General features: G+C 38.5%; 1 protein-coding gene across 1 annotated transcript in view; it reads left to right on the top strand.

Moving 5' to 3' along the window:
- Positions 1-27049, top strand: part of LOC136883036 (zinc finger protein 385B) — a 243694-nt gene that overhangs the window by 42493 nt on the left and 174152 nt on the right. Inside the window, exon 3 of the mRNA XM_068229777.1 lies at positions 779-986. Within this exon, the coding sequence (XP_068085878.1) occupies positions 779-986 (208 nt within the window). The remainder of the gene's footprint in view (positions 1-778; positions 987-27049) is intronic.

The raw sequence follows: 27049 nt of genomic DNA, 5'->3' as shown, positions 1-27049 counted from the left end.
TTGAAGTCAGTAAAGAGATAGGGGTAGAAAAACTGAGTAATAGGATGGTGAAGAGTAAATTGAAATGTTTTGGACAAATTATGAGAATGGAGGAAGGAAGGATACCAAAACAGGTGTTGGAGCCTAAGATAGAAGGAAAGAGGGCAAGATTGATGGACTCTGTCAAGAACAGTATAAGACTAGACTGGAATTCAGTTACTGAAGAGGAGAGGCATGAGCCGGACATGATGATGATGAGTGTGATTGTTTTGGGCTATTTGTGCAAATGCCGTGTTGAACAAGTTTACTTATTTGTTGTTGGCTTGGCGCTTAATGGGTGCTTTTTGTCTTTATATAAAAGAATATGTACGGAAAACCATAGTTATGAACGTGTAATATACACTGCTATCTGATAATGTGCTGGGCGAGCGCTTGTAACAGCCATTTCTCATGCACGCAGCTCGTGACCCCGACACACCTGATCTAAGTTGTGTAGATTTTTCATTTGCACTTTATCTTTTAATAAACCCCAGAGATAATAGTCGCTTCTTATCTCCAGCATTGCCTATTTTCCAACATTTGTTAAGTTTATGAATCGCAGTACGACTTGGAGCTCAGTCAGCACGAGCTGATTCTGTGCGCAGTTATGAATCTTAGCTCTACTATTAGCACTGCTTACTGTACAAGAGGAGCAGTTGAGCTCAGTTCCCTCAAAGCTTGTTGGCTTGCCCGGTAGTCAACATGTGACATTTCCAGTGTTTTCCTTGTTGGCTCATTTGCTGTGTTTCTCCTATCTCAGGGCAGCAATACCTGCCGCAGTTCCACTCAGCCAGCCCTTGGTGGCACCTCTACCCGTCCCAACTGTACCTGCTGTTGCTGCGGTCACCACCGTCCTTGAGAGAAAGCCTTGCGACGGGCCACTTTCTTCCAGCTTCAGTAATAGTGACCCAGTTACAAAAGCTGTCATGGACAATATCATGGGGAAGCTTCCCACTAAGAAACAGGCTGTAAGTATCGTCAAAATGAATATATAGTAGGTTACAATTGCTATGTATCTCGTATATTTCTTGGGTTCTCATGTATTTCAGTTGTTGGCTTTTTTTCATGTATCTCCTGTATTTAAAAAACAAAATTGGTAAAACAGCTGTGGATCAGCAGTTGAATATCAGCCTCTGCTCCCAAGGTCACATTCTCAATCCTGGCAGAGGAAGTCAGATGTCTCAAGTACATTTGACACTCCATATCGTACAATGTCAGTGTGTGGTGTTTCAGATGATCATGTACAAGCAACACAATCATACAAGATTCAATACACCCAGGATCCCACAAAAAAGCAGCCTTTTATAGTTTGATCTATAGAACTCATAATGTTCCCCTTTCTAAAAAATAACTACAAGAAAGAAATAAACACAAATCAAAATCACTTTATTTGCAAAAGAGGTCTCTACCTCAGTGGCAAATGATACACAAAAATACATTATTATCAAGCACTAAATTTTAAATTAAATAGAAGAGAAGACATTTTCCTAAAATAGAGTATTGTACAATTTACAATAACTTTTTTTCTATTTAACATACAGCTCATCCTAAATAAATTTATATTATTTACAAAATTCTAGTCTTAATATCTTCTGTACTTACACACATAATCAACTCATATACTGTATGTGGTATCACCTTCAAATAATACTGTCTAACTGCTATAAGATTTAAATTTACATTGCACTTTTTTTTAACCCATTTTGGTACCTAACATGCATAATGACCTGCTGCGTCTTAACCAGAACTACTTTTGCCACCGCTTTTCTGAGTTCCTGAAGGGCCTTCACAGCTACCGTAGCGGTCCCAGGGTCCTCTTCACCCCTACAGGCAGTCCCCTACTTTGGCTGTCCCATCTTCCTAGACCAGGGGATCGAATTATTCACAGAAATTCTTAATTTACAATAAACTGCACAGATCAAATGCCCTCTGACATTTCTTTTCTCTGTTGCTGTTGCTGTTTATTCTTTTCTTGAATATCTGTACAGATTTTGGAAAAGGATCAAGCACTTCCCTTGGTAAAATGTTCCACTCCTTCACGCCCTTCCCAATGAATGAAAATTTACCCCAGTCACTTCTGCTAAAATCCAGTCTAATTTTATACTTGCCGGGCTGAGTGGCTCAGACAGTTAAGGTGCTGGCTTTCTAACCCCAACTTGGCAGGTTCGATCCTGACTCAGTCCGGTGGTATTTGAAGGTGCTCAAATACGACAGCATCGCGTCGGTAGATTTACTGGCATGTAAAAGAACTCCTGCGGGACTAAATTCCGGCACCTCGGCATCTCTGAAGACCGTAAAAGTAGTTAGTGTGACGTAAAGCAAATAACATTTATTATTATTATTATTATTATTATTATTATTATTATTATTATTATTATTATTATACTTGTGATCAGCTCTGCCGATGTAATTATTGTCCAACTGAAGCCTCTCAGAGATTTCCCCCCATGCTTCCTCTCCTGTATAGGCTTTATATAATCCTATAAGTCTAGTTTTCTCCCTTCTATTACTTAAAGTTTCCCACCCAAGTTTCTCTAACATTTCTGATACACTACTTTTTCTCCTTTAACATAGCCCAAGAAAATGGTTATAATAGAAACTCATAATCATCATCAATGTCCCACTCCAGTCACCCGGGTGTAGTTAACAAGCCTCCTCTACTCCTTTCTGTTCTTCCACTTTTCCTGCTCCATTACTTCCGCCTCATCCAATGCAGCTTCTCGAATGTCCTTCCAAATCTGATCCATCCACCTTCTCGGTCTTCCAACTGGCCTCTTTCTCTTTCCCTTTCCAATTCCCTTCTTGCTACCTTCCCATTCTTTTTACATGTCCAAACCATCTCAGTCTTGCTTTCTGTATGTTCTGTACTAACGGTTCTATATTTAGCTCTTCCCTGATGTTAATATTTTGAATTCTATCTCTTCTTGTCTTTTTAACTGATGTTCTTAAAAATTTCATTTCTACTGCTTGGATCTTACTATCTTGTCTCTTATTAGTTATTAGCGTTTCTAGTCCATGTGTTACTATTTGTATGAAATACTGTTTATATAATGTTAATTTTGTTCTTTTGGGTACTTTGTCATCCCATAAAAGCTCTCTGACTTGATGATAAAATTTTGTACCTTTACTCTGTTTTACACATTTTATGATTTCATCCACCAATATAATAAACAATAATGGCGACAGTGCACTTCCTTGGTTGAGATCTGTTTTTGTATAAAATGTTACAGAGTCACCACTCCCCAAATGTACACTGCTTTTACTCTCATGATACAATATTTTTATCTTGTTAATTAATGATTTTGGTACATTCGTTTTCAGTAGGCATTCCCATACATGTTTTCTCTTAACTGTATCATAAGCTTTTTCAAAATCTAAAAATAAGAATGTGATTTCCTTGTTCCTTTCCAGATGTTTTTCCATTATCATTCGCACTGTAAATATCAAGTCTATTGTTGATCTATTTGGTCTAAAGTCATATTGTTCTTCCTCTAACTGTTTTTCTATTATATCCCTCAGTCTTTTGTCTATGACTTCATTATTTTTAGCCCATGTGATAATAGGGTTATAACTGTATAATTTTCACATTTCTTCCTATTTCCTTTTTGAACAGTGGTACAGTGCTTCCTTTTTGTCAATCTTCAGGTATCCTTTCATCCTTCCATATGGCATTGAGGGCTTGGTATAGCCACTGCAGTCCAATGCTTCCTGCTGCCTTAATCATATCAGCAGTGAATTAGTCTTTTCCACTGGCTTTACCTTTGGTCATTGCTTTCATTGCCCTTACAAGTTCCCACATCGGGTTCTCTTCTTTTTCTCCAACTGTTATTTCCATTTTCTTATCTCCTTCCTCCGAGCAGTCATCCTCATTATAAAGTTTTTCAAAATGCTTTGCCATCACCTTCCGAGTACCCTTTTCATCATGTACTGTGGATCCATCTTCTCTCTCTAATGCCTTGGTTTTTTCTTGATTTATTCTTTGAGTGGTTCATGTTTGTGGGTAACTGTTGTCACGTCCTAGTTCGTGAACCATGGGCAACGGCTGAGTGGCCTAGTAAGTGGTCCTGAGAGTCGGGATACCAGTTGCTATGGAATAGGAGTGGGCATCTCGGACATATTCTGAGTCGTGGCCCTTCTTGTGCTCAGGCGGCTAGGACTATACAGTCCACCGGTGGTCCATAACCCGTTAGAGGAGAGATCCTCACTTGGACTATGTGTAAGTAGGGTAGCATCCTGCTTCATGAATTTACCGAGCTCAGAATATTTTAAGCAAGCCTCAGACCTATGGGAGTAACGGTGTCCCACTCCCATTTGACAGGTGAGGGACTCCTTGGAAACAACTTGGCGAACGAAATGGAATTCGATGGGGAGCTGTCAGTATTAATGGGGCTTATGGAAGAAAGAAGGAAGAACTGGCTGAGTCAGCAAAGAGGATGCATCTGGATGTGCTAGGAATAAGTGATATTCGGGTCAGGGGGGATAACGAGGAAGAGGTAGGAGATTATAAAGTGTACTTGACGGGTGTTAGAAAGGGAAGGGCAAAGTCTGGGGTAGGGCTCTTTATCAGGAATACCATTGCACGCAACATAGTTTCTATTAGGCATGTAAATGAGCGAATGATGTGGGTAGATTTGTCAGTTGGAGGAATTAGGACTAGAATTATCTCAGTGTATTCACCATGTGAGGGTGCAGAGGAGGATGAAGTTGACAAGTTTTATGAAACATTGAGTGACACCGCAGTCAGGGTCAACAGCAAGGATAGAATAGTGTTAATGGGCGATTTCAATGCGAGAGTTGGGAATAGAACTGAAGGATACGAAAGGGTGATTGGTAAATGTGGGGAAGATATGGAAGCTAATGGGAATGGGAAGCGTTTGCTGGACTTCTGTGCTAGTATGGGTTTAGCAGTTACGAATACATTCTTCAAGCATAAGGCCTTAAAGAACAAAAAAACGGTGGTAACCTTTGTAGATTTCACTAAGGCATATGACTCCATCGACAGACAAACTCTTGGAAGAATACTGAAGAACAGAGGATTAGATGGCACTACACATGAACTCATAATGGAAATTCTATCAGACACAAAGGCAAGGGTGAGATTCAGAGGAGTACTCTCTGAAGAATTTGATATCAACACTGGTGTCAAACAAGGAGATGGATTATCACCAATGTTGTTCAGCATAGCTCTGGATGAAGTCATCAGACAGTGGAGAACAATGAATGAGACAATGGGAATACCAAAGACGCATGTTGGGGACAAAAAGGACAATAGGGCCCAAGTAGATTGTCTAGCCTTTGCGGACGACATAGTTATAGTAAGTGAGACAGAAGAAGATGCAAAGACACAACTCAACAACTTAAGCAATATAGCCGGAAGGGTAGGACTGAGGATCGCCTACAACAAGACAAAGACATTGAATACCACTGAGGATTGGACAACACCGGAAGGCACCGTGCAAAAGGTGGACAAATTCAAGTACCTAGGAGAATTTATAACAGGAAGGAATAGGAGAAATGAGGGAATAACAGAGAGGATAAAGAAGATGCGATCAGCCTTCTGTATGACCAGAGATATATACAATAAAAAGAATATATCTACAGACGCAAAGATCAGACATTACAAGGCAACGGTGAGAAATGCTGTATTATATGCTGCTGAGACAATAGCACTAGGAAGAAATGGTGCGGAACAACTAGAGAAAGAAGAGAGAAAAATATTGAGGAAAATACTAGGCCCTAAGAGAGGAGGTGAGAGATGGATGAGGAGACCCAGGGAAGAACTATACCGGAACATGAGGACAATCTCAGAAGAAATCAGACTGAAAAGAGCACGGTTTGCGGGACATGTAATCAGGATGAATATGGATAGAATGACGAAAAGAGTATGGGAAACAACAGCGAGGACACAAGGAAAGACAGGAACCAAGTGGGTAGTTGAACTCCGGAAAGATTGGTCAGAATTGGGGATCAAGGTGGAAGAAAAGGAAAATTGGAAAAGCAAGTACATACCGACTAATATGCCAGAGATCAACGATAGGGATGGATACAGGAAAAGGATTGAGAGTCACCAGTGGAGTAGACAAGAGAAGAGGATACTGAATATCTCGGAAGAAGAGCGGGAGAGAAGAAGAGAAAGGATGAAGAGGTTCTGGGAGGAGAAGAAGAAAATGCAATCCATGAAGGAGCTGTCCGTGGTCCTACAGAGGCCGTAACGCAAGAAGAAGAAGAAGAAGAAGAAGAAGAAGAAGAAGAAGAAGAAGGCTATTCACCGCTGCACATGGGAGGCTAAGGGTACCAGATCCATAATAGACTATATCTTAACAGACTTCGAATTCAGGAAATCTATTACAAACTATCCACTTCATTCCCATATCGATAATGTAATCCAATCAATAAATGAAAAAAAGGTTTCACCTAATCATTACTTTCTCTTTTTTATTTAGCCTTGGGATATTTATAAAGACATTAATAATCACAGAACATGTTTCGATTGCTTAGCAATCATCATCAGCTCTTTTTCATGTAGCTTAGGTAAAAATAGCATAAAATCAATCTCATAATTTACATTAAAACATTAAAAACAGGTGTTAGTAGAAAGCGTATAAGTGGGTGAGGAGGGGGGGCGGGGGGAGTGCATTGAGGGCGGTTGGTAGTTGGACATTAAACTTAATATTAAAAACACTTATTGGACTAAAATGTTTTAGGTTCACTATAAGTCCTGAGAGCTTTTCCATTAAAATCACTTGCTGTTAAAAACTTGGAGATTTTTTGGTAAAATGTTCCTGTTGAAATGTTTATGAAGTGTTTATGTCTTCTTAAAACGGCTTTTGGTTTTTCTTCCCCGTCACTTGTCTCTTATTACGTGGACAAGTGTGGCCCGCTGTTGAATGAAGTCTACTATTTGGTGTTCAAGAACTTGTTAAGTTAGATTGTCTGTATTACGACCCTCGTCCTGTTTGTTTTCTTTACTTCCCGTGCTACGGGTGTGGGTTTGTTTCAGCTGTCCTCGACAGCTACATGTAAAACAGCTGATGATGATTGCTAAGCAATTGAAACATGTTCTGTGATTATTAATTATTAATTATTAATTATTAAGGCTAAATAAAAAAGAGAAAGTATCGATTAAGGGGAACCTTTCTTTCATTTATTGATTCAGGAAATCTGTTAGAAATGTACGAGTTTTCCGGGGATTTTTTGATGATACAGACCACTATCTGATCTGTAGTGAACTAAGTATCTCTAGGCCTAGGGTAGAGAAAGTGAAATCTGTCTGCAAACGAATCATCATCATTTCCCTTTATCCAGCTGTAGCCGGGTAGGGGCAAATATGGTTCCTCTCCACTTTCTTTGGTCTTTCCACCACTCCTCCTCCAACACTGTGTCCCAGTCCAGGTTTCTTTCTATAATGCTGCGTTGGATGGTATCCTTCCATCTCAATAGTGGTCGTCCACGGCCTCTCCTTCCTTGCATTCGCATTTCCATCACGTTTTTGGCATTCTTTCGTCGCTCATTCGCTTTATGTGCCCAAACCATCTTAGTCGGCTCTTCTCTATTCTATCATTCATTTTTTCCTCTCCAATTTCTTCCCGGTTTTTCTCATTCCTTATTTTGTCTCTTCTACTCTTCTGTGTCATACTCCTCAAGAATTTCATTTCGGCTGCCTGTATTCGACTCTCATCCTTCTTTGTCATTGTCCAAGTTTCTGCTCTGTAAGTTGTTATGGGTACGTAATACATCTTGTACATAGTATCCTTTGCTTCCATTGGCACATCTTTGTCCCATAACATATTTCTTACACTATGATAGAAACAACTTCCAGCTTGAATCCTTTTACTAATCTCAGCATCCAGTCGAGCATTCTCCATTAATTCACTCCCCAGGTACGGGTAGAAAATCTCCAGGACGAGGCATTTAGACAGAAGTACATGGATATGATTAGTGAGAAGTTTCGAACAGTAGACAGTAAGCAGGTTCAGGATATAGAAAGTGAATGGGTGGCATACAGGGATGCTGTAGTAGAAACAGCAAGGGAATGCCTAGGAACAACTGTGTGTAAAGATGGGAAAAGGCAAACATCTTGGTGGAATGATGAAGTGAGAACAGCTTGTAAACGTAAAAAGAATGCTTATCACAAAATGGCTCCAAACAAGGGCCGAGGCAGACAGGGATTGGTACGTAGATGAAAGAAACAGAGCGAAACCAATAGTTGTTGAATCCAAAAAGAAGTAATGGGAAGATTTTGGTAACAACCTGGAAAGGCTAGGTCAGGCAGCAGGGAAACCTTTCTGGACAGTAATAAAGAATCTTAGGAAGGGAGGGAAAAAGGAAATGAACAGTGTTTTGAGTAATTCAGGTGAACTCATAATAGATCCCAGGGAATCACTGGAGAGGTGGAGGGAATATTTTGAATATCTTCTCAATGTAAAAGGAAATCATCTTGGTGGTGTTGTGAACAGCTAAGCTCATGGGGAGGAGGAAAATGATGTTGGTGAAGTTATGCTTGAGGAAGTGGAAAGGATAGTAAATAAACTCCATTGTCATAAGGCAGCAGGAATAGATGAAATTAGACCTGAAATGGTGAAGTATAGTGGGAAGGCAGGGATGATATGGCTTCATAGAGTAGTAAAACTAACGTGGAGTGTTGGTAAGGTACCTTCAGATTGGACAAAAGCAGTAATTGCACCTATCTATAAGCAAGGGAACAGGAAGGATTGCAACAACTATTGAGGTATCTCATTGATTAGTATACCAGGCAAAGTATTCAGTGGCATCTTGGAAGGCAGGGTGCGATCAGTTGTTGAGAGGAAGTTGGATGAAAACCAATGTGGTTTCAGACCACAGAGAGGCTGTCAGGATCAGATTTTCAGTATGTGCCAGGTAATTGAAAAATGCTACGAGAGGAATAGGCAGTTGTGTTTATGTTTCGTAGATCTAGAGAAAGCATATGACAGGGTACCAAGGGAAAAGATGTTCGCCATACTGGGGAACTATGGAATTAAAGGTAGATTATTAAAAGCAATCAAAGGCATTTATGTTGACTTTTGGGCTTCAGTGAGAATTGATTGTAGAATGAGTTCTTGGTTCAGGGTACTTACAGGGGTTAGACAAGGCTGTAATCTTTCACCTTCGCCTATTTATCGATACAACTACTAATGACATAATATCTGAGAATTAAATTTTAGCCCTTCCCCTAAACTACCATTTCTCTCAGCGTGAATACAATTATTTAAGGCCTAGACTGTAGCGACTCATTCCCCGACTTTGCATACCGATTTTCATTGAATTCTCTTCAGCCATTTTCTTGTGAAGTGTGTACAGACGGACGGACAGACAGACAGATAGACTACCCCTGTGGGTGGGGGCGGTAGAATAACACCCACGGTATCCCCTGCCTGTCGTAAGAGGCGACTAAAAGGGGCCCCAGGGGCTCTGAACTATGGAGCGTGGATTGGCGTCCACGGGGCCCTTAGCTGAGTCCTGGCATTGCTTCTGCTTACTTGTGCCAGGCTCCTAACTTTCATCTATCCTATCCGACCTACCTTGGTCTACTCTTGTTCTTTTCCGACCCCGACGCTATTAGGTTTGCGAGGGCTAGGGAGTCTTTCATTTTCATGCCCTTCGTGGCCCTTGCCTTCCTTTGGCCGATACCTTCATTTTTCGAAGTGTCGGACCCCTTCCATTTTTTTTCTCTGATTAGTGTTATATAGAGGATTGTTGACTAGTTGTACTTCCTCTTAAAACAATAATCACCACCTCCAACCAGACAGACAGAAATTATGGAAAATTAAAAAGTGCATTTCCTTGTTGCTGTGGACAGGCTCTCATCTTTTTTTCTTCTTCTTCTTCCTGATACATTTCTGCTTATGCAGGTCATTCACAGAACCTTTTCAAATTTTCTCTTTTTTTCTCACAGTCCAATGTTTATCACTGTCTTCCATTGTAGTCCTCTCTGATTTACATCATCCTCCACCTGATCCTTCCATCTTGTTTGTGGTCTTCGAATTGGCCTTCTTCCAGATTCTGCCCATTCCAGAGCTCTTCTTGGTAATCTTTCTTGTCCCATTCTTTTGACGTGGCCAAACTATTTCAGCCTATTTATCTCCAATAGTTTCTTTTAGGAGGTTGATCTGTAGCATGTTTCGTATTGTTTCATTTCTATGTTGTCCCTTTTCGTTTTACTCAAGCTCCCTCGCAGACAGCACATTTCTGTCGTTTGTAATCTACTCGAATCTTTTTCTTGTCCAAGTCCAACATTCTGATTCATATATCTTGATTTTTGCTTTGGTAGGTAATTTCCAATTTCTAATTATGCCTGATGCACGGTTAACATTTAGAGCAATTTCCTATCTTCTCTGAAGTTTATTCCCTGATATCTTACAGATGAAGCTTCCACGATGTGTAGAATTCTTTAGTTTATTTTCCACGTTGAAACGTGTTATTTTCTGTACGTTACGTACAGTTTGCCAATGTTTCAAATACGTTGCAGTATTCTTTGTAAAGGTGACTGAAATACCCCTACTCGATCCAAGGTGATCATTCTCCCAGGCAGCAATTCGAAACTTCGGCAAACTGTACGTAACGTACAGAAAACAACAACACGGTTCAACCTGCGAAATTAACTAAATTTATTCCTTGATGTTCCCATTCCCAGTTAGTTTACTTCCTAGGTATTTAAAAGCATCTACTTCTTTAAGAATTTTTCCATTAGGCTACAACTAACATCCTTTATTTTTCTGCATTCTCTACTGATTTTAATTACCTCAATTTTTATTAAACTTATTTCCATGCCTGCTTCTTCAGTTGCCCACTACCAGGTATTTAGTTGATCTTCCAATTTTTGTTCATTTTCTTACAAATTACTATACCCCTAAATACCCTCATAACCATATGCAGAGAATTGTGCACGATTTTGATGAAGGAGATAGTGTAATTATTCTAGGTCTGTTAGGACATTTTTCACCTGTTTTTATGCAAGAAATAGTAAATGAAACAAATAAATATTACATGTTTGCCTTGGAGAAAACTCTGCCAAGTTCAAAAGCAGATTTACAACTCTTTTTGAAACATGTAAGCTACCTACTCTTTTTTTTTTTTTTTTTTTTTTTTTTTGAATTACCAGTTTTCTACAACCCTTGATTAAGCAGTGTGGGCAGTTTTTGATTACAGTAAGTGATTTCATACAAGATGCACAGTAGTTTCCAATGTTTATTGTACCGGGAGGTACACCTCAACCCCGTGCATTTAAATGAAGCGCCCTCAAGAACGCTATCTAGTACATAAAAATTGAAACAGCTAGTACAAGAAGTTGGGACGTTGACCAAAAGATGTCACTATGAAAGTGATAGAGTAATGTGTTATTTTATGGTTTCCTAAACTGACTGGATTTCTTTTGTTTCTTTGAGTGTATCAAAGTTTACAACATCGATTTCAAGAAGTTTGGACTTTTCTCCATAGATGTCTCTATTAAAGAACTTATGTCATGCAGTCTGGTTAAAGTGGAATAACTAGAAATTTAAAGAAATGTTGTGTTTAGAGGTTTTTTGACCTGAATTGACTTTCCATGTTTTTGATACTTCAAGGTTTGCAACACTTCTTATTAATCCCGCCAACTTGGGATCTCAACCAATAGAAAATTTTGTGAATCTATTTTTCTGCCAACCAAGGCTTCTTGTAACTTTCTGACTGTCCAATAAAAATGAGAGGGTGTGTCTGGTTTTGTCCAGAGCCTTCTCGAACCTTCCTCTCGGGTGTAAAAGCTGACGCCTTTTCGAGCTAACTTGTCTTCAACATGTATAATTAAAGAACCACCTAATCAATACTTTATTTTTTGCTTTGGGCAAAATTAAGTATACATAATCACTCACAGAACATGTTTCGACCACTTAATGGTCATCATCAGCTGTATAAGGAAAACTTAGATGAAAAATATTGGACAATAAGAACAAGCATTAATCTTTAGGTTATGGAAAAATTATTTGCTGTGTTGATTGTTGTCATAGGTACGACAATGTAATTGGTGTAAAACCTTCAATTAGTATGGTTAATATATTTTAATTATAGTTTACTTAATGCTAAATTATCTTTTATTAAGTGTTAAACATGACTAGTATAGGGTTCCTCTGTAAATATGTAGTATAAAATTGTATAACCTCAAACGTATTGTTTAACCTCAAAATCTATATGGTCGAAAACTGTAGAAAATTCCATAATGTTCGTATGTTAGACTTATTGTACTATAATTTGGTATAGATGAAAGGTTCTGGAAACTTACTGTAAAGTTTTATTATCCAGAACATGTAGAGACATTATGAATGTTGTAGATATTTCCATGTGTGTTATTAAATAGGAAAAGAACATTCGAGTACCCATTCGACTAGCTGGTCGATCAATGTTTCGAGTGTGTTCCATTAGAGTGTTGTAAGAACTCTTCCACAAGTCGATCATTCTAGACAGTTGATCGAGTAGTATAAATATCAAGTTGTCAGTCAGTGAAGGCAGTTCGAAGTTCTAAGTTTGCAGTTCTTAGTTCTTGGGACTCAGGCAAGTGATGGACTGGGAGTGACTGTTGGGCTCTGAGGTGGAGTCAGATCATTGGACTTGAGTGAGGTGGGGAATTCAAGAGGGAGTATGTTATAGTGCGCGCGTCAGTGTTGTTGATATCTGTACTTGTCAGAATCGACTTCAGGGTACTCCGCTATTGAGTGTTGTATATAGTGTCATTGGCGAATGTGTATAATTGCGTGGTGTGACATACAGTGTAAATAAAGTAATTTTAAGAAGGAAGTGAACGTGTTCTCCTGTGATATTTATTTACGTCAAATAAAATTGCAACGTAGAACGATATTGTTTGATTAGTAAAAGTTCTTTGGTATCTTCTTTCACCAATCAAACAATCGACACAGAAAATATCTTTTCCATAACCTAAAGATTAACACTTGTGCTTATTGTCCAATATTTTTCATCTAAGTTTTCCTTATACAGCTGACGATGACCATTAAGTGGTCGAAACATGTTCTGTGAGTGATTATGTACATTTAATTTTGCCCAACGCAAAAAATAAAGTATCGACTAGGTGGTTCTTTAATTATACTTGTTGATTATACTCATCAATACAGTTATGAAGTGGACAACTTGCAATAACTTGTCTTATCGATCATCGTGCTATTGCGTGTGTGTGCTAAGAGAGGAGGCAGGGGCGGCAGGCAGAACATCTGATAAGGTAATGGCCACCAGTTTCTAACTCAGTAGTTATCTCCGCAAGCCGACTCGAGGGGAAGGTTCCAGTCTTTAACTATGTAACAGTCCATTTCCTAAAATGTAAACTTCTCTTTCTTCTCATGTAAAAGTTCAAGTAAGTCAAAAGTACTTAACTGAAAACCAGGGATAGAGAGTGTGTTACCCTCTCGAATTCCCCTTCAATTAATCGTGAGGTGACTATGATTCTGTAACCGTTTTCGCTTGTAAATTGTAACTTAACTTATTCATCTGTCACCTCAGTAGTGTGGGATTAGCCTCTGCATCGTGGGGCCACAAGCCCAAGTAGGGCTTTAACCTCTTGATTACAAAGAACGCAAGTGTCCGCCTCCATACATTTTGTTTTTGGGGCCAGTAATTGAATCTATTGATTTGCATAAAGGCCCCGTAGAATGGGTACTAGACACCCCTGTGTAAACTTAAAAGGTCATTGATATGGTCTTGTAAATTGTAGGTTGTGCCTAGAGAGGCCTGAAAGTGTAAAAGTTATCGAGCAAAGACGCTTTTAACTGAATTGTAAAAGTTAATGGTTCAATTGAGTAGGCTGTAAGTCTCCTGGGTAGAATGGTGCAACATTGAGGCTCCTTTCTTGTAATGTAATGGATATTTGTGTAATATTGAGTAGTGCCTTTGGAAGGCCGTAACTTGTAACCGCTGGAGCAAAGTGCTCTTCAGAATTGTAATTTAGAATTTCCTCTGAAACAAATTAGGAGATTTGTCTCCTTGCCTGTCTAACTAAACGCAACATTAGTGATGTTGGGACCTTTGTAAATTATGAGCTTGAAGCTCAAATCGTAACTTACCTATTCTTGGTTTTTTTGCTTTTCTATTTTGTAGAAAACCACCTCTGTACCTGAAATCTTGTTGTTTGTTGAAATTTAATATCTGAAAAGAAATATAACTTTTGGTTTAAAGTTTTAAATTAATCTTTGACTATCGTAGATAGACCCGTTCAAACCTGCACCTTCTTTCACCTCTGTGTTCCACAGAATACCCCGGAACAGTTATGTTGAATAATATTTTTAAACTGTAAAATTGAGATATATTTTTACTCAAATGCGGCAGCCCTGAAGATGTTGTATTCAGTGTAATTATTTGTGTTTGAAGGTGGACAGTTCTATAACCACCAGAAACATATACATTGAGCTCCTTTATTGCTCTTTCATTATTGTTATGATGTTCGAATTGTTGGCCTTTTATGTTGGACAACGTTGAATTTGTCAGACATAGTGGAGTTATATTTTATGTTAGAAAGTGATCAGTTTAGTAACTTTGGGTAGTCAGTGTATAAGTTTAAAACAAGAAATTAAGATTCCCACTGGTTTTCTCATGTACTTTTGTGTATCCATGCCAAAAGGTAATTCAGCACAAGAGACTTTATTTCAGCAATGGAGGTACTTTCTTTACATAAGCCAACTCGGCTGCCTGAACTTCACAGTGAGCTGCCATTCTGTAGATCCTATTGGGTAGGTAGGACATAGGGAAGAGGACGGACCAGGGTGATGATAGTATAGGAAGTCAAGTTTGGATGGCATAAATTTGTTAATGTTAAACTGCAGAAGTATTGTAAAGAAAGGAATAGAATTATTTGATAGATATATATATTTACCAGATATTGTAATAGGAATTGAATCATGGCTGAGAAGTGATATGATGGATGCTGAAATGATAGAAGGGGGAGTATTTATACTGGTGAAAGAAGAATTTGTAAGCTATAAAAAAGCTAAGGATGAGTAACAGGAAATTCTAGCTATAAGATTCATCTCTAAAGACAATAGGCAACTTGATGTTTTTGGCGTGAGCAGACCTGGCAAGGCTGGCGCTAACACTGATGCAGATTTATTGATAAGATAATCAGTTATATGGGGAATGACACAGAAAGAAACGTTATTTTAACCGCTAAGGAAATGCGAATGTCAAAGCGTGACCAACAAATGGTGAATAAGTTATTATCAATCAATCAATCAATACTCATCTGCATTTAGGGCAGTCTGGCAGATTCCACTTCTGCTGCCTTCCTAGCCTTTTCCTAAATGATTTCAAAGAAATTGGAAGTTTATTGAACATCTCCCTTGGTAAGTTATTCCAATCCCTAACTCCCGTTCCTATAAATGAATATTTGCCCCAGTTTCTCCTCTTGAATTCCAACTTTATCTTCATATTGTGATCTTTCCTACTTTAATAAACGCCATTCAAACTTATTCGTCTACTAATGTCATTCCACGCCATCTCTCCGCTGACAGCTCGGAACATACCACTTACATGTAATAAATATCATTTTTGGTCCGTATTGATGATATTTGATTGAAATAATAACATTAAGTTATTTATTAGACCACCTAATCTATACAAAATCGTCTTGGATGATTTACATAGATTTGTTAGCTAATAGTGGTACATGTTTTGCCTTCCCTGAAGGCATCATCAGCCATAGTCTTAACCTTAAATTAAAAATAAGCGTCTAAATAACATGTACATTTACAAATCTATGTAAATCATCCAAGACGATTTTGTATTGATTAGGTGCTCTAATAAATAACTTAATGTTATTATTTCAATCACATACCACTTAGTCGAGCAGCTCTTCTTCTTTCTCTCAATTCCTCCCAACCCAAACATTGCAACATTTTTGTAACGCTACTCTTTTGTCGGAAATCACCCAGAACAAATCGAGCTGCTTTTCTTTGGATTTTTTCCAGTTCTTGAATCAGCTAATCCTGGTGAGGGTCCCATATACTGGAACCATACTCTAGTTGGGGTCTTACCAGAGACTTATATGCCCTCTCCTTTACATCCTTACTACAACCCCTAAACACCCTCATAACCATATGCAGAGATCTGTACCCTTTATTTACAATCCCATTTATGTGATTACCCCAATGAAGATCTTTCCTAGACAAAAGGAAACTTTCACCCCATCAATGCAGTAATTAAAACTGAGAGGACTTTTCCTATTTGTGAAACTCACAACCTGACTTTTAACCCCGTTTATCAACATACCATTGCCTGCTGTCTATCTCTCAACATTTTCGAGGTCACGTTGCAGTTGCTCACAATCTTGTAACTTATTTATCACTCTATAGAGAATAACATCATCCGCAAAAAACCTTACCTCCGATTCCACTCCTTTTCTCATATCATTTATATATATAAGAAAACATAAAGGTCCGATAATACTGCCTTGAGGAATTCCCCTCTTAATTATTACAGGGTCAGATAAAGCGTCACCTACTCTAATTCTCCGAGATCTATTTTCTAGAAATATAGCAACCCATTCAGTCACCCTTTTGTCTAGTCCAATTGCACTCATTTTTGCCAGTAGTCTCCCATGATCCACCCTATCAAATGCTTTAGACAGGTCAATTGCGATACAGTCCATTTGACCTCCAGAATCCAAGATATCTGCTATATCTTGCTGGAATTCTACAAGTTGAGCTTCAGTGGAATAACCTTTCCTAAAACTGAATTGCCTTCTATCGAATCAGTTATTAATTTCACAAACATGTCTAATATAGGCCTAATCAGAAAGAATGCCTTCCCAAAGCTTACATACAATGCATGTCAAACTTACTGGCCTGTAATTTTCAGCTTTATGTCTATCACCCTTTCCTTTATACACAGGGGCTACTATAGCAACTCTCCATTCATCTGGTATAGTTCCTCCGACCAAACAATAATGAAATAAGTACTTAAGATATGGTACTATATCCCAACCCATTGTCTTTAGTATATCCCCAGAAATCTTATCAATTCCAGCTGCTTTTCTAGTTTTCAAATTTTGTATCTTATTGTAAATGTCATTGTTATCATATGTAAATTTTATTACTTCTTTGGCCTTAGTCTCCTCCTCTATCTCGACATTATTCTTGTAACCAACAATCTTTACATACTGCTGACTGAATACTTCTGCCTTTTGAAGATCCTCACATACACACTCCCCTTGTTCATTAATTATTCCTGGAATGTCCTTCTTGGAACCTGTTTCTGCCTTAAAATACCTATACATACCCTTCCATTTTCCACTAAAATTCGTATGACTGCCAATTATGCTTGCCATCATGTTATCCTTAGCTGCCTTCTTTGCTAGATTCAATTTTCTAGTAAGTTCCTTCAATTTCTCCTTACTTCCACAGCCATTTCTCACTCTATTTCTTTCCAGTCTGCACCTCCTTATTAGTCTCTTTATTTCTCTATTATAATAAGGTGGGTCTTTACCATTCCTTACCACCCTTGATGGTACAAACCTGTTTTTGCATTCCTCAACAATTTCTTTAAACCCATCCCAGAGTCTGTTTACATTTTTATTTACCGTTTTCCACCGACCATAGTTACTTTTTAGAAACTGCCTCATCCCTGCTTTATCAGCCATATGGTACTGCCTAACAGTCCTACTTTTAAGACCTTCCTTTCTATCACATTTATTTTTAACTACCACAAGAACAGCTTCATGATCACTAATACCATCTATTACTTCAGTTTCCCTATAGAGCTCATCTGGTTTTATCAGCACCACATCCAGGATATTTTTCCCTCTGGTTGGTTCCATCACTTTCTGAATCAGCTGTCCTTCCCATATTAACTTATTTGCCATTTGTTGGTCATGCTTCCTGTCGTTAGCATTTCCTTCCCAATTGACATCTGGCAAATACAGATCTCCCGCTACAATCGCATTTCTTTCCATGTCGTTTCCCACATAGCTGACTATCCTATCAAATATTTCCGAATCCGCGTCAGTGCTACCCTTTCCCGATCTGTACACGCCAAATATATCAAGTTGCCTATTATCTTTAGAAATGAGCCGTACACCTAGAATTTCATGTGTCTCATCTTTAACTTTTTCGTTGCTTACAAATTCTTCTTTCACCAGAATGAATACTCCCCCTCCCACCCTTCCTATCCTATCTCTACGATACACACTCCAGTGCCTTGAGAAAATTTCTGCATCCATTATATCATCTCTCAGCCATGATTCAACTCCTAATACAATATCTGGTAAATATATATCTATTAAATTACTTAATTCTATTCCTTTCTTTACAATACTTCTACAGTTCATGATGAAGGACAGCTGAATCAGAAAGTGATCGAACCAACTAGGGGGGAAAAATATTCTATATCTGGTGCTGATAGGATGAGAAGGGATTGAAATAAATTATCAAGTGAAACATTAGATAAATTTCCAAGTTTGTTGAAAATATTTAGGAAAAATATAGGTAAACAATAATTACAAATAAATGTAAAAATGAGTGGAACAGTTGATAGGGAATCTGCCAACTTGGTGACCACCCTAAATGCAGATCACTGTTGACTGATTGAACAACGGCTTTAGGGATGTGTGAGGTGTGTCATGTTGGTTTTTTATCTTCACGATTGCTTCCAAGAATTTAATTCCAGTCGAGATTACTCTGACTAAAAGCTAGGAATGCCACTGTACTTGAATTTTTCTGACCCTGTTGATGCTTATAATATGTTGTAACCATGTAACATACAAACAGTACCAAGAAAACTGGAAGTGTAAACAGATAATGATGATGATGTAATATACTGAGGGGTCCGGAAAAATATAGACACTCTTTGAGAGTCAATATTAATGGAAGTTGTGAAGACCATGGTTGGTACTCACCAGCTCCTCTTCGATCTATCTATCGTCCAGGTAGATTTTCATCCAAATAGGCTCTTGACATCTCTGTGGTAGAGAGATGTAGGTAAAATCTTTCATTTCCAAACACCTCTCAGATGGTGAAATCAATGTTTGCGGCATGTGAATATACACCTCACTAGTTACGGTACCCTCAAGGAAGAATGGGCCTATCAAACCGCGCAATGACAGACTACACCACACATTAACACTGTGTAGATTAACATGTTTGTCTATGTGAACGTGAAGATTTTTAGGAGCGCAGTACATACAGTTGTGGCAGTTTATGTTTGAATTGTGACTCATCAGACCAGATAACCATCCCTGCAAACCGATCATCCTTGCGAAGCATGCCTTCAAACCACTTGCAATACTCCATCCTTCGATCTGGATCGTCCTCGTTCATAGCATGCAGCGATCTTCCACTTTCCACTTTGTACCCTTCAGAATTTGTCGTACGGTTGATGAGCTTACCCTGCTTTCACGTGCACCCTGATTCACAGATTTTTTGAGCTAACCTAGTAAAATATTGCAACATAGCAGCGCTGGAAGCTGGACTTGATGTCTTTGGTCGGTCAGACCTTTTCGTATGCACATCCTGAACAGTACCATCAGCTTCAAATTTCTCCCGAATATGATAAATTGTTTTACATGTTGATGGATGAGTTCCATACAGCATTACGCCATTGCTGTTGTACCTCCTTCATGTTTTTGTACTTCCAGTACCACTTCAATACACCTTGCGTTGCTGAAATGACAATCTTACTTCATTGCTGCACTGTCGTCTGCTGGAAAACGCAAGCCAAGATTGTCACGCCATTCACGTGACCATCATCTGTTGAGGAAACGATGGACTATGCTACGTGCAAGAATTGCAACAATATGTCAGTTTGTTCGAAATATATTAGCTATCAAAGAGCGTCTACATTTTTCTGCACCCCTCTGTAGTTTATCTTTTCCTATTTCTCATTTGTGTCATTAATTTTCCTATGCAAGTAATAACAAAAGCTGTATTTTTTTACCCCTAGAAAGTACACTTATTTCAAAAATAATTTTGTGAAGGTTTAAAGATGAAATACCTCATTGGAAAGAGGAACATAAACAGAACCACAAGGTAGTGATTAATTTCAAAATCTTTCAGTAAACATTTGAAACTCCAGTATCCTCATACAAAGTATAGCTAAAATGAGCAGTGTGGGAAGTATTGATGTGTGGTATGTATGTATCTGTTGGAGGCCGTGCAACATCTGTATTTTAAAATTGTTCCACCTTTTTCTGTTGGGAAACAAATTAATGATCTGTGCAATTAAAAATTCTTATAATCACTCACAGATTCTTAATGTTACCGTGTTTGCATGTAACAGAGAGATGAAAGAAGGTGCTGGCTTGAATGGGTCTATCTACAACGGTCAAAGATTAATTTAAAACTTTAAAAATGAAGGTTATATTTCTTTTCAGATATTAAATTTTAACAAAACTATTCGCTTAGCGAAAGAACAAGATTTCAGGTACAGAGCTAATTTGGTACAAAGTAGGAGAGAAACAGAAAAGCCCAGTAAGGTTAGTTACAAAATTTGAGCTTCAAGCTCCCAATTTACAAAACTCCCTACATCACTACATTTGCGCTTAGTTTGATACTCAAGGAGACAAATCTTCCAATTTAAATCACACTTTTTTCACGAGCACCTTTTGCTCCAAAGGTTACAAATTCCGGCCTTACAAAGGCACCATTCAATATTTACACAATATCTTTTACATTACAAGAAAGAGCCTCTATGCTCTATAACTGCGCTCCCAAACCCAACAGCCTTTACCTTTTACATTTGTGATTAGAGCGTCTTTGCTCAATAAAATGTACACTTTCTGGCCTCTCTAGGCACAAACTATATTTAACAAGACCATATCAGTTGTCTTTTAAGTGTACCTAGAAGAAATAATACAGGGGTATCGAGTACCCATTCTACCGGGCCATCGTGGGCACAGGTTAAAGTTACTGGCCCAAAATTCAAAAATGCTATGGAGGCGTATACTTGCGCTCCTTAAAATTTGAAATTACAGATTAAAACCCTACTTGGGCTTGTGGCCCAATACAGAGGCTAATCCTAAACTACTGAGGTGACTAAATGGACAAGATAAGTTACAGTTTACAACAGTGCAAACAGTTACAAACTCGTAGTCACCTCCAAATTAAATTGAAGGGGAGTTCAAGAGGGTAACGCACTCTCTATCCCGGTTTTTAGTTAAATGCTATATACTAGTTGAACTTTTACATGAGAAGAAAGAAAAATTTACATTTTTGGAATTTTACAGTTACATTATTAAAGATTGGAAACCTTCCCCTCGAGTTAGCTGGCAGAGATACCTACAGAGTTAGAAAAATGGTGGCCATTACCTTAGCTGATGTTCTGCTTGCCGATGGATGAGGCCTCCGCCTCCTCTCTTAACACACACACAGTAATAAGACGATCAATAAGACAAGTTAGCTCGAAAAGGTGTCAGGTTTTATACCCGAGAGGAAGATTTGAGAAGGCTCTGGACTAAGTCCAGACACACCCTCTACTTTTTATTGAACAGTCAAAAAGTTACAAGAAGCATGTGATTGGCTGAAAATTAAATACACAAAATTTTTGATTGGCCAGACTCCAAAGCTGGCGGGATGACTTACAAGTGTTGCAAACTTTGAAATATCAAAATCAAAGAATAATTTATACCGTGTAGAAAAACTATAAACACAAAATTTCTTTAATTTTTAGTAGTTCCACTTTACATCAGAGTGCATGACATCAGTTTTGTAATAGACATATCTATGGAGAAATGTCTGAATTTCTTGAAATCGTTGTTGCAAACTTAGTTAGATAGCATTCTTCAAGATGCTTCATTTAAATCCATGGGATTGAGGTGTACCTCTCGTTACATTTAACATGCCAGTAGATGTTTGGATATGTGAATGTAATCATCTTCTTCTTCCTCCTCTATGACCCATATGCAAGGAGCTTCTGGGTCGACACAGGAGATACACGTCACTTCTGGAGTATTGCTTAGGTCTTTGATGTTTCATGTACTGTTGGGAGCTGAGAAGAAGAATAATGGAGTAGCCCTTAGCAAGGTTGAATGGGAACTCACTGGGGTGCAGTGCATGCTGGTTGCTAGTCGTAAGTTATTTTTTAACGTGGGTCTTTGTTGTGTGTTTGGGTGCAACAATAGAAGTAACAGAAAACCGGCATTGCTTTTCATTGGTAAGTTTTTCTTCTCGTAGGCTAGTACATATTAGATGTAGACATGCATGAACATGGAGAGAACATCATTGTTTTAAAATATGGATTGGTGTAGGTTCCCTAAAAATCTAGACCGCTGGGGCCTCTGTATGAAGGCAGTTAAGAGGAAGAACTGGACGTCTTGTGTTAATAATGTTATTTTTATGGAGCACTTGATCCCTAACCAAGTGAATGATACGTACTTATCGAGGCCGAGAGAGAATGCCGTCCTGAATGTATTCCCTGCCATCCGCTCCTAAAGTAACTTATCACTCGAAGACTTGCATTATGATAGTGGCTGATATGCTTTGTTGTTCCATTTGGATGACATTCAGAATAATAATGGTTTGCACAAAAGGAAGGAACCAGGATCCAAGGATGTTGACACTCTCGAACCAACGGGGCTGCCAGTGTCATTAATAAATTTCAGGTGTAAGAGGTGAGAATATTTCCTATTTTATTACAGGAAGAGCTTTGAACACAGTATACTCCTGTAATAGTTCATTATTCCCCATTCCCACTGTCAGAAGCCCTGAAGATGATTTTCCGTGGTTTACCATTTTCACAGAAGGGAAATGCTGGGGCCACTGCCATTTCCTTTCTATTTCTAGCCTTAAGACCTGCGTGTGTCAATGCGACGTAAAGAAAAAAGTATTATGGTTTTAAGTAATAATATTCCCTTTCTTTTATTCAGGGTGTTCAATCCCCAGATGAGGAAAACAGATAAAACTTTGAACGTGCACATTGTCAAAGACAAGAAATGAAATTGATAATTAAGAAAATGGGGCCTTCATTGAGTTGTACGGGAATGATCATCTATCTGATTAGGCTAATGTATATCAGCTGTACTTCAACATTCGACACTTATACAGAGTGCAAAATGAAAAGATCCAGGGAACAAAAATTAGACAGTATGTCACTGAAGTCACGCAGTTCAAAGGACAGTAGTGGTTACTCTTGGAATGTGATTGCAATGCTTGGTTTTGTCCATTTGAGGTCTATAAGAGGCTATAGTTTGATAAAATGTATAGTTTTACATGTTATTATCTTGGGTACGTTGTAGTATGTTATAATTAGGTGCCTTCTGCTTGCAGTAGGAAGAAAAGTTAGTTTTGATCGCAGTTTTGTTCTTTCTGTAGCGCACGGTGGTGCCGCCCTGCGAAGTGGGTCCACTAGGCTAGCAGTGGTGAGGGGCCAATCAGCTACACCCAAAGGCATTTTATACCTACAGTAACTGCCAGGTTTCAGTGTAAAAACAGAAGAGGTCCGATACTTTGAAGAATGAAGGCATCAGCCAAAGAAAAGGGCGTAAAACTGAAAGACTCCGGAGGCCTTGCATCATCAGAGTCGTAAAAGAACGAGATGTGGGGTAGTGAGGAGCCTGACACGAGTAAGTGGAAGCAATGCTCCCTGATCCACGGGGGATGTCAATGTAATCATAATCGGGATAAATTGGAGGAAGAATTTCTTAAATTGATCATTACAAATGATTTGATAATTTAGCAACAACTTCCATTTGAAAATTAAAGGTTAGGAAAAATCTACTGCTGTGTTTCTAATGTTTAAAGTGGTTCATATTATTTGTGGAGTGCTTTCAGCTAATTTGATTATTAAGATATTGTGTGAATGAGGGTATCCCCTGCCTCTCATAAGAGCTAAATAAAAACAGTCACCCACTCAGTTCAGTAGTATAATTCAGTGACCATTGCCCCCTTAGCTGAGTCTAGCATTGCTTCTACCATAGCAAATAGAAAGAGGAAGTGAGAGCACTTCAACTCGCTTCCCATTACAACAATGGAGAAACTAGTGGCTAGAGTGCGGAGATTTACTACTGCAGCGCAGCGATCGCTTTGGGTGAACAGATGGCATTGTTTATGCTGGGTGCGCACGTTTTTACTTGTAGCGGGAGTGATTTTTTGAGTGTAATAACTATATTTTGGAATATAGTGAGTGTGAAAATGCCGTTGTGCTTTGTGCCGGGGTGTCGATCTGCTTACAGGTCAGGTGAGGTAAGTATTTCTTCTCTCCACCTGAAAATGAGGAGCATTTCTCTCAGTGGGCTAGAGCGATCCTAACAAAAGACATTCGGCTTATGCACGAGTGAGTGTCATTTTTTGGAAGATCTTATTATAAAGATAGACTCGTTTATTATTAATGGGGAAAAAGTTGAAATTCTGAGAATAAGATGGAGCTTAAAGCCAGGAGCTGTCCATCACATTTTTCCTAACTTACCATCCTATTTAAGCAAGTCCCTGAAAATTCGAAACCCCCCATTAAAACGAGAGTTACTCAAAGAACATGTTGGCAATGACAATATTAACAGTAGTAGCTTAGAATGTAATGAACTAAATTTTCCTTCGACATGTAAAATACTTGATAGTGAATATAATGTAAAAATAAAAGAACCTGGTCTCAGTTTTCCCTGCAAAGTAGCTGATAGTGATGTCGATGCTTCTAGAACTATTCTAAATTTGAGGAGTCAAGTTGAAAACCTTGGTAGGAATTTAATTAGAACCAAAAATAAATTACTTGCAGGCAGAGCTAAATTAAATTAAAGCAGATTGCAATTAAAGCCAATGTGTCAAGTGAAGCTGAAGACAGTCTTAAGTTCCTTAGCAAGAAACAAAAAGTAATAGTGGACACAATGCTCAAAACATGTAGCACCAGCCCGAAAGGTATGCACTGTTCTAATGAATTGATATTAGATAGTTTGCTTTTGAAAATCAAATCCCCTAAGGGTTACAGACACTGAGTTACTTGCTCTCCTTACCGAAGCTCATTTGAGACGACTATGCAAAGGGTTCAAATGTAATTAAGGTATTAATGGAAATGCCGTGAATGCAATTAAAGATTTTTATTTAAATGAGCAAGATGAAAACAAGCGCCTAGGTACAGTGATTTTTGTTAAGTGAAATTGAGAGAAGACATTAGATTTAATACGACTACACTGACAGTTGACGGATTTGTTGATGTAGGAGATGAAACTCCCTACGACAAAAAGAACGTCCTTGCCAATCACGCGCTTGTCCCTTTGTTGCACAGCTGGATCCAGCCTGTAGCAGTGTATGCAACTCCTGGAGAACTATCGACAGATATAACAATTCAGGTCAGAACAAGCTGGGGTGATGGAAGTCAGTGTAATAAAAGGGTGTGGGTGAATTTGGGAATTTCAGGGAAGAATGATAAAATAAAATGCTCCATTGAAAACCCGGCAGATCATCAAAGGCAAGTGTGGGCATTTTCTGATTCCGTGCATATTTTGAAGTGCATACGTAATTATTTCCACGATAACGTTCTTTTGCTGTATAAAGGCAAAGAGTTGAATTGCAACTTTTACAAACAGTTACCGTATATCAAATTGACTGCTGGTCTTCGAAGTTGTCCTAAGATAACATCCTCTCACATAGACCCAACCCCATTTCAGAGGATGAACGCCAGGTTAGCTTTACAGTTATTCAGTAATAGTGTAGCCGACGCAATTAAGCTGCTTAGAGAAATCAAGCCTAATGAATTCAGTGATAGTGAGCACACAGAAATTTTCACACGAGAAAATAATCTTGCAGTTGCCCTTAACTCCACATTGCCTGTAAAAGGGCTTTATAAAGGTTCTCTGTCACACAAAATATTGCTTGAATTTTTAGACATCTCAGGAAAACACATTTTCATCTTCAAGAACTTTGAAATCATTAAGAGTAACCTTAAAAAGTACTCTGGAAATAGAAGACTACTTGTGGAGTAGAGGATTTAGGTATGTCCTGACGACAAAATTTAATCAAAATCCTTTGGAGCGTCATTTCGGTATTTTGCGCTCCCTTAGTTGTGACGATCACCCTTCCACTGTGGACTTTTTACATTTACACTTGCTGCAGTCTGTGTATATACCTACCAAACTCGCCTTAAATTCGACCGCAAATTGCGAGTCAGGGATGGATTGCCCCCTCACTTCATTTGTTAGTCTTATCCGTGAAATGGCTAAAGAAGGTGAACGTAACAATAAAGAAATCAAAGATTCAGCAGAGGTCAAAATAGTACTCACGGACTGGGAAAATGAAATAACTCTTCCTTACGAGGGAAACCTCACAAAACAGAATTTAGTGTTTCACTTGGCAGGCTACATAGTAAAAAAAAAGTGACAAATATTTTGACTGCTTAGATTGTGCTTGCACTCTTCGTAGTGACCAGCCACCTGAGCTTCCACTGGCAACATTTACCCTCATTAACACTAGAACGGCCGAACATTCCTCATACCTATAAAGGCCGCAGGCGGTCATTTTGACCGCTGCCGCTTACTGACATATACCTACGATCCAGGATCTGGGAAACATGAGAATGTTCAATAATTTATTTTAAAACAACAGTTAACCATTAGGGCGTATTGTATACAGATCAATCCATTGTTAAATATTAATAATTGTTCATATTCTCTCACTTCTAATAGGTAACAATGAGATATTTCGGCGGACTTGCTATTGATTGCCTTTGTGAAAAATTATGATAAAAATAACGGTCTCTATTTGTTTACAAGCCTATTTAGGCACTTGACAAGCAATGTATGCAAGTTATTACCTTACACGAACATTTTCCACAGATTACTTTGTTGCACGAAGAACATGTGTCAGAGGTTTTGTTCTGTTTACAATTGGAGTTCACTCGACATTGTCATCGCTTACGACTGGCACATTGAACCTGAATCTAAGGCTCAGGCTGAAGTGTAGGGAGTTCAATCAACCGGGATCTTGTCTTCACAAAATCAGATCTTAGTTCTTGTATTACTTCAAGAATATAATCATGTCGAGAGATTCTCTGTCCCGTAACTTCCTTGTAGACTATCCATGAATTTATTGCTGCTAGATCAAGTGCGTTGTAAAATATATGTACAGGCCAC

The sequence above is a fragment of the Anabrus simplex genome, chromosome 1 (genome assembly GCF_040414725.1).
Source record: "Anabrus simplex isolate iqAnaSimp1 chromosome 1, ASM4041472v1, whole genome shotgun sequence".
NCBI lineage: Eukaryota > Metazoa > Arthropoda > Insecta > Orthoptera > Tettigoniidae > Anabrus > Anabrus simplex.
The sequence above is the reverse complement of the archived record's forward strand: the minus strand, read 5'-3'. Positions and strand labels throughout refer to the sequence as shown.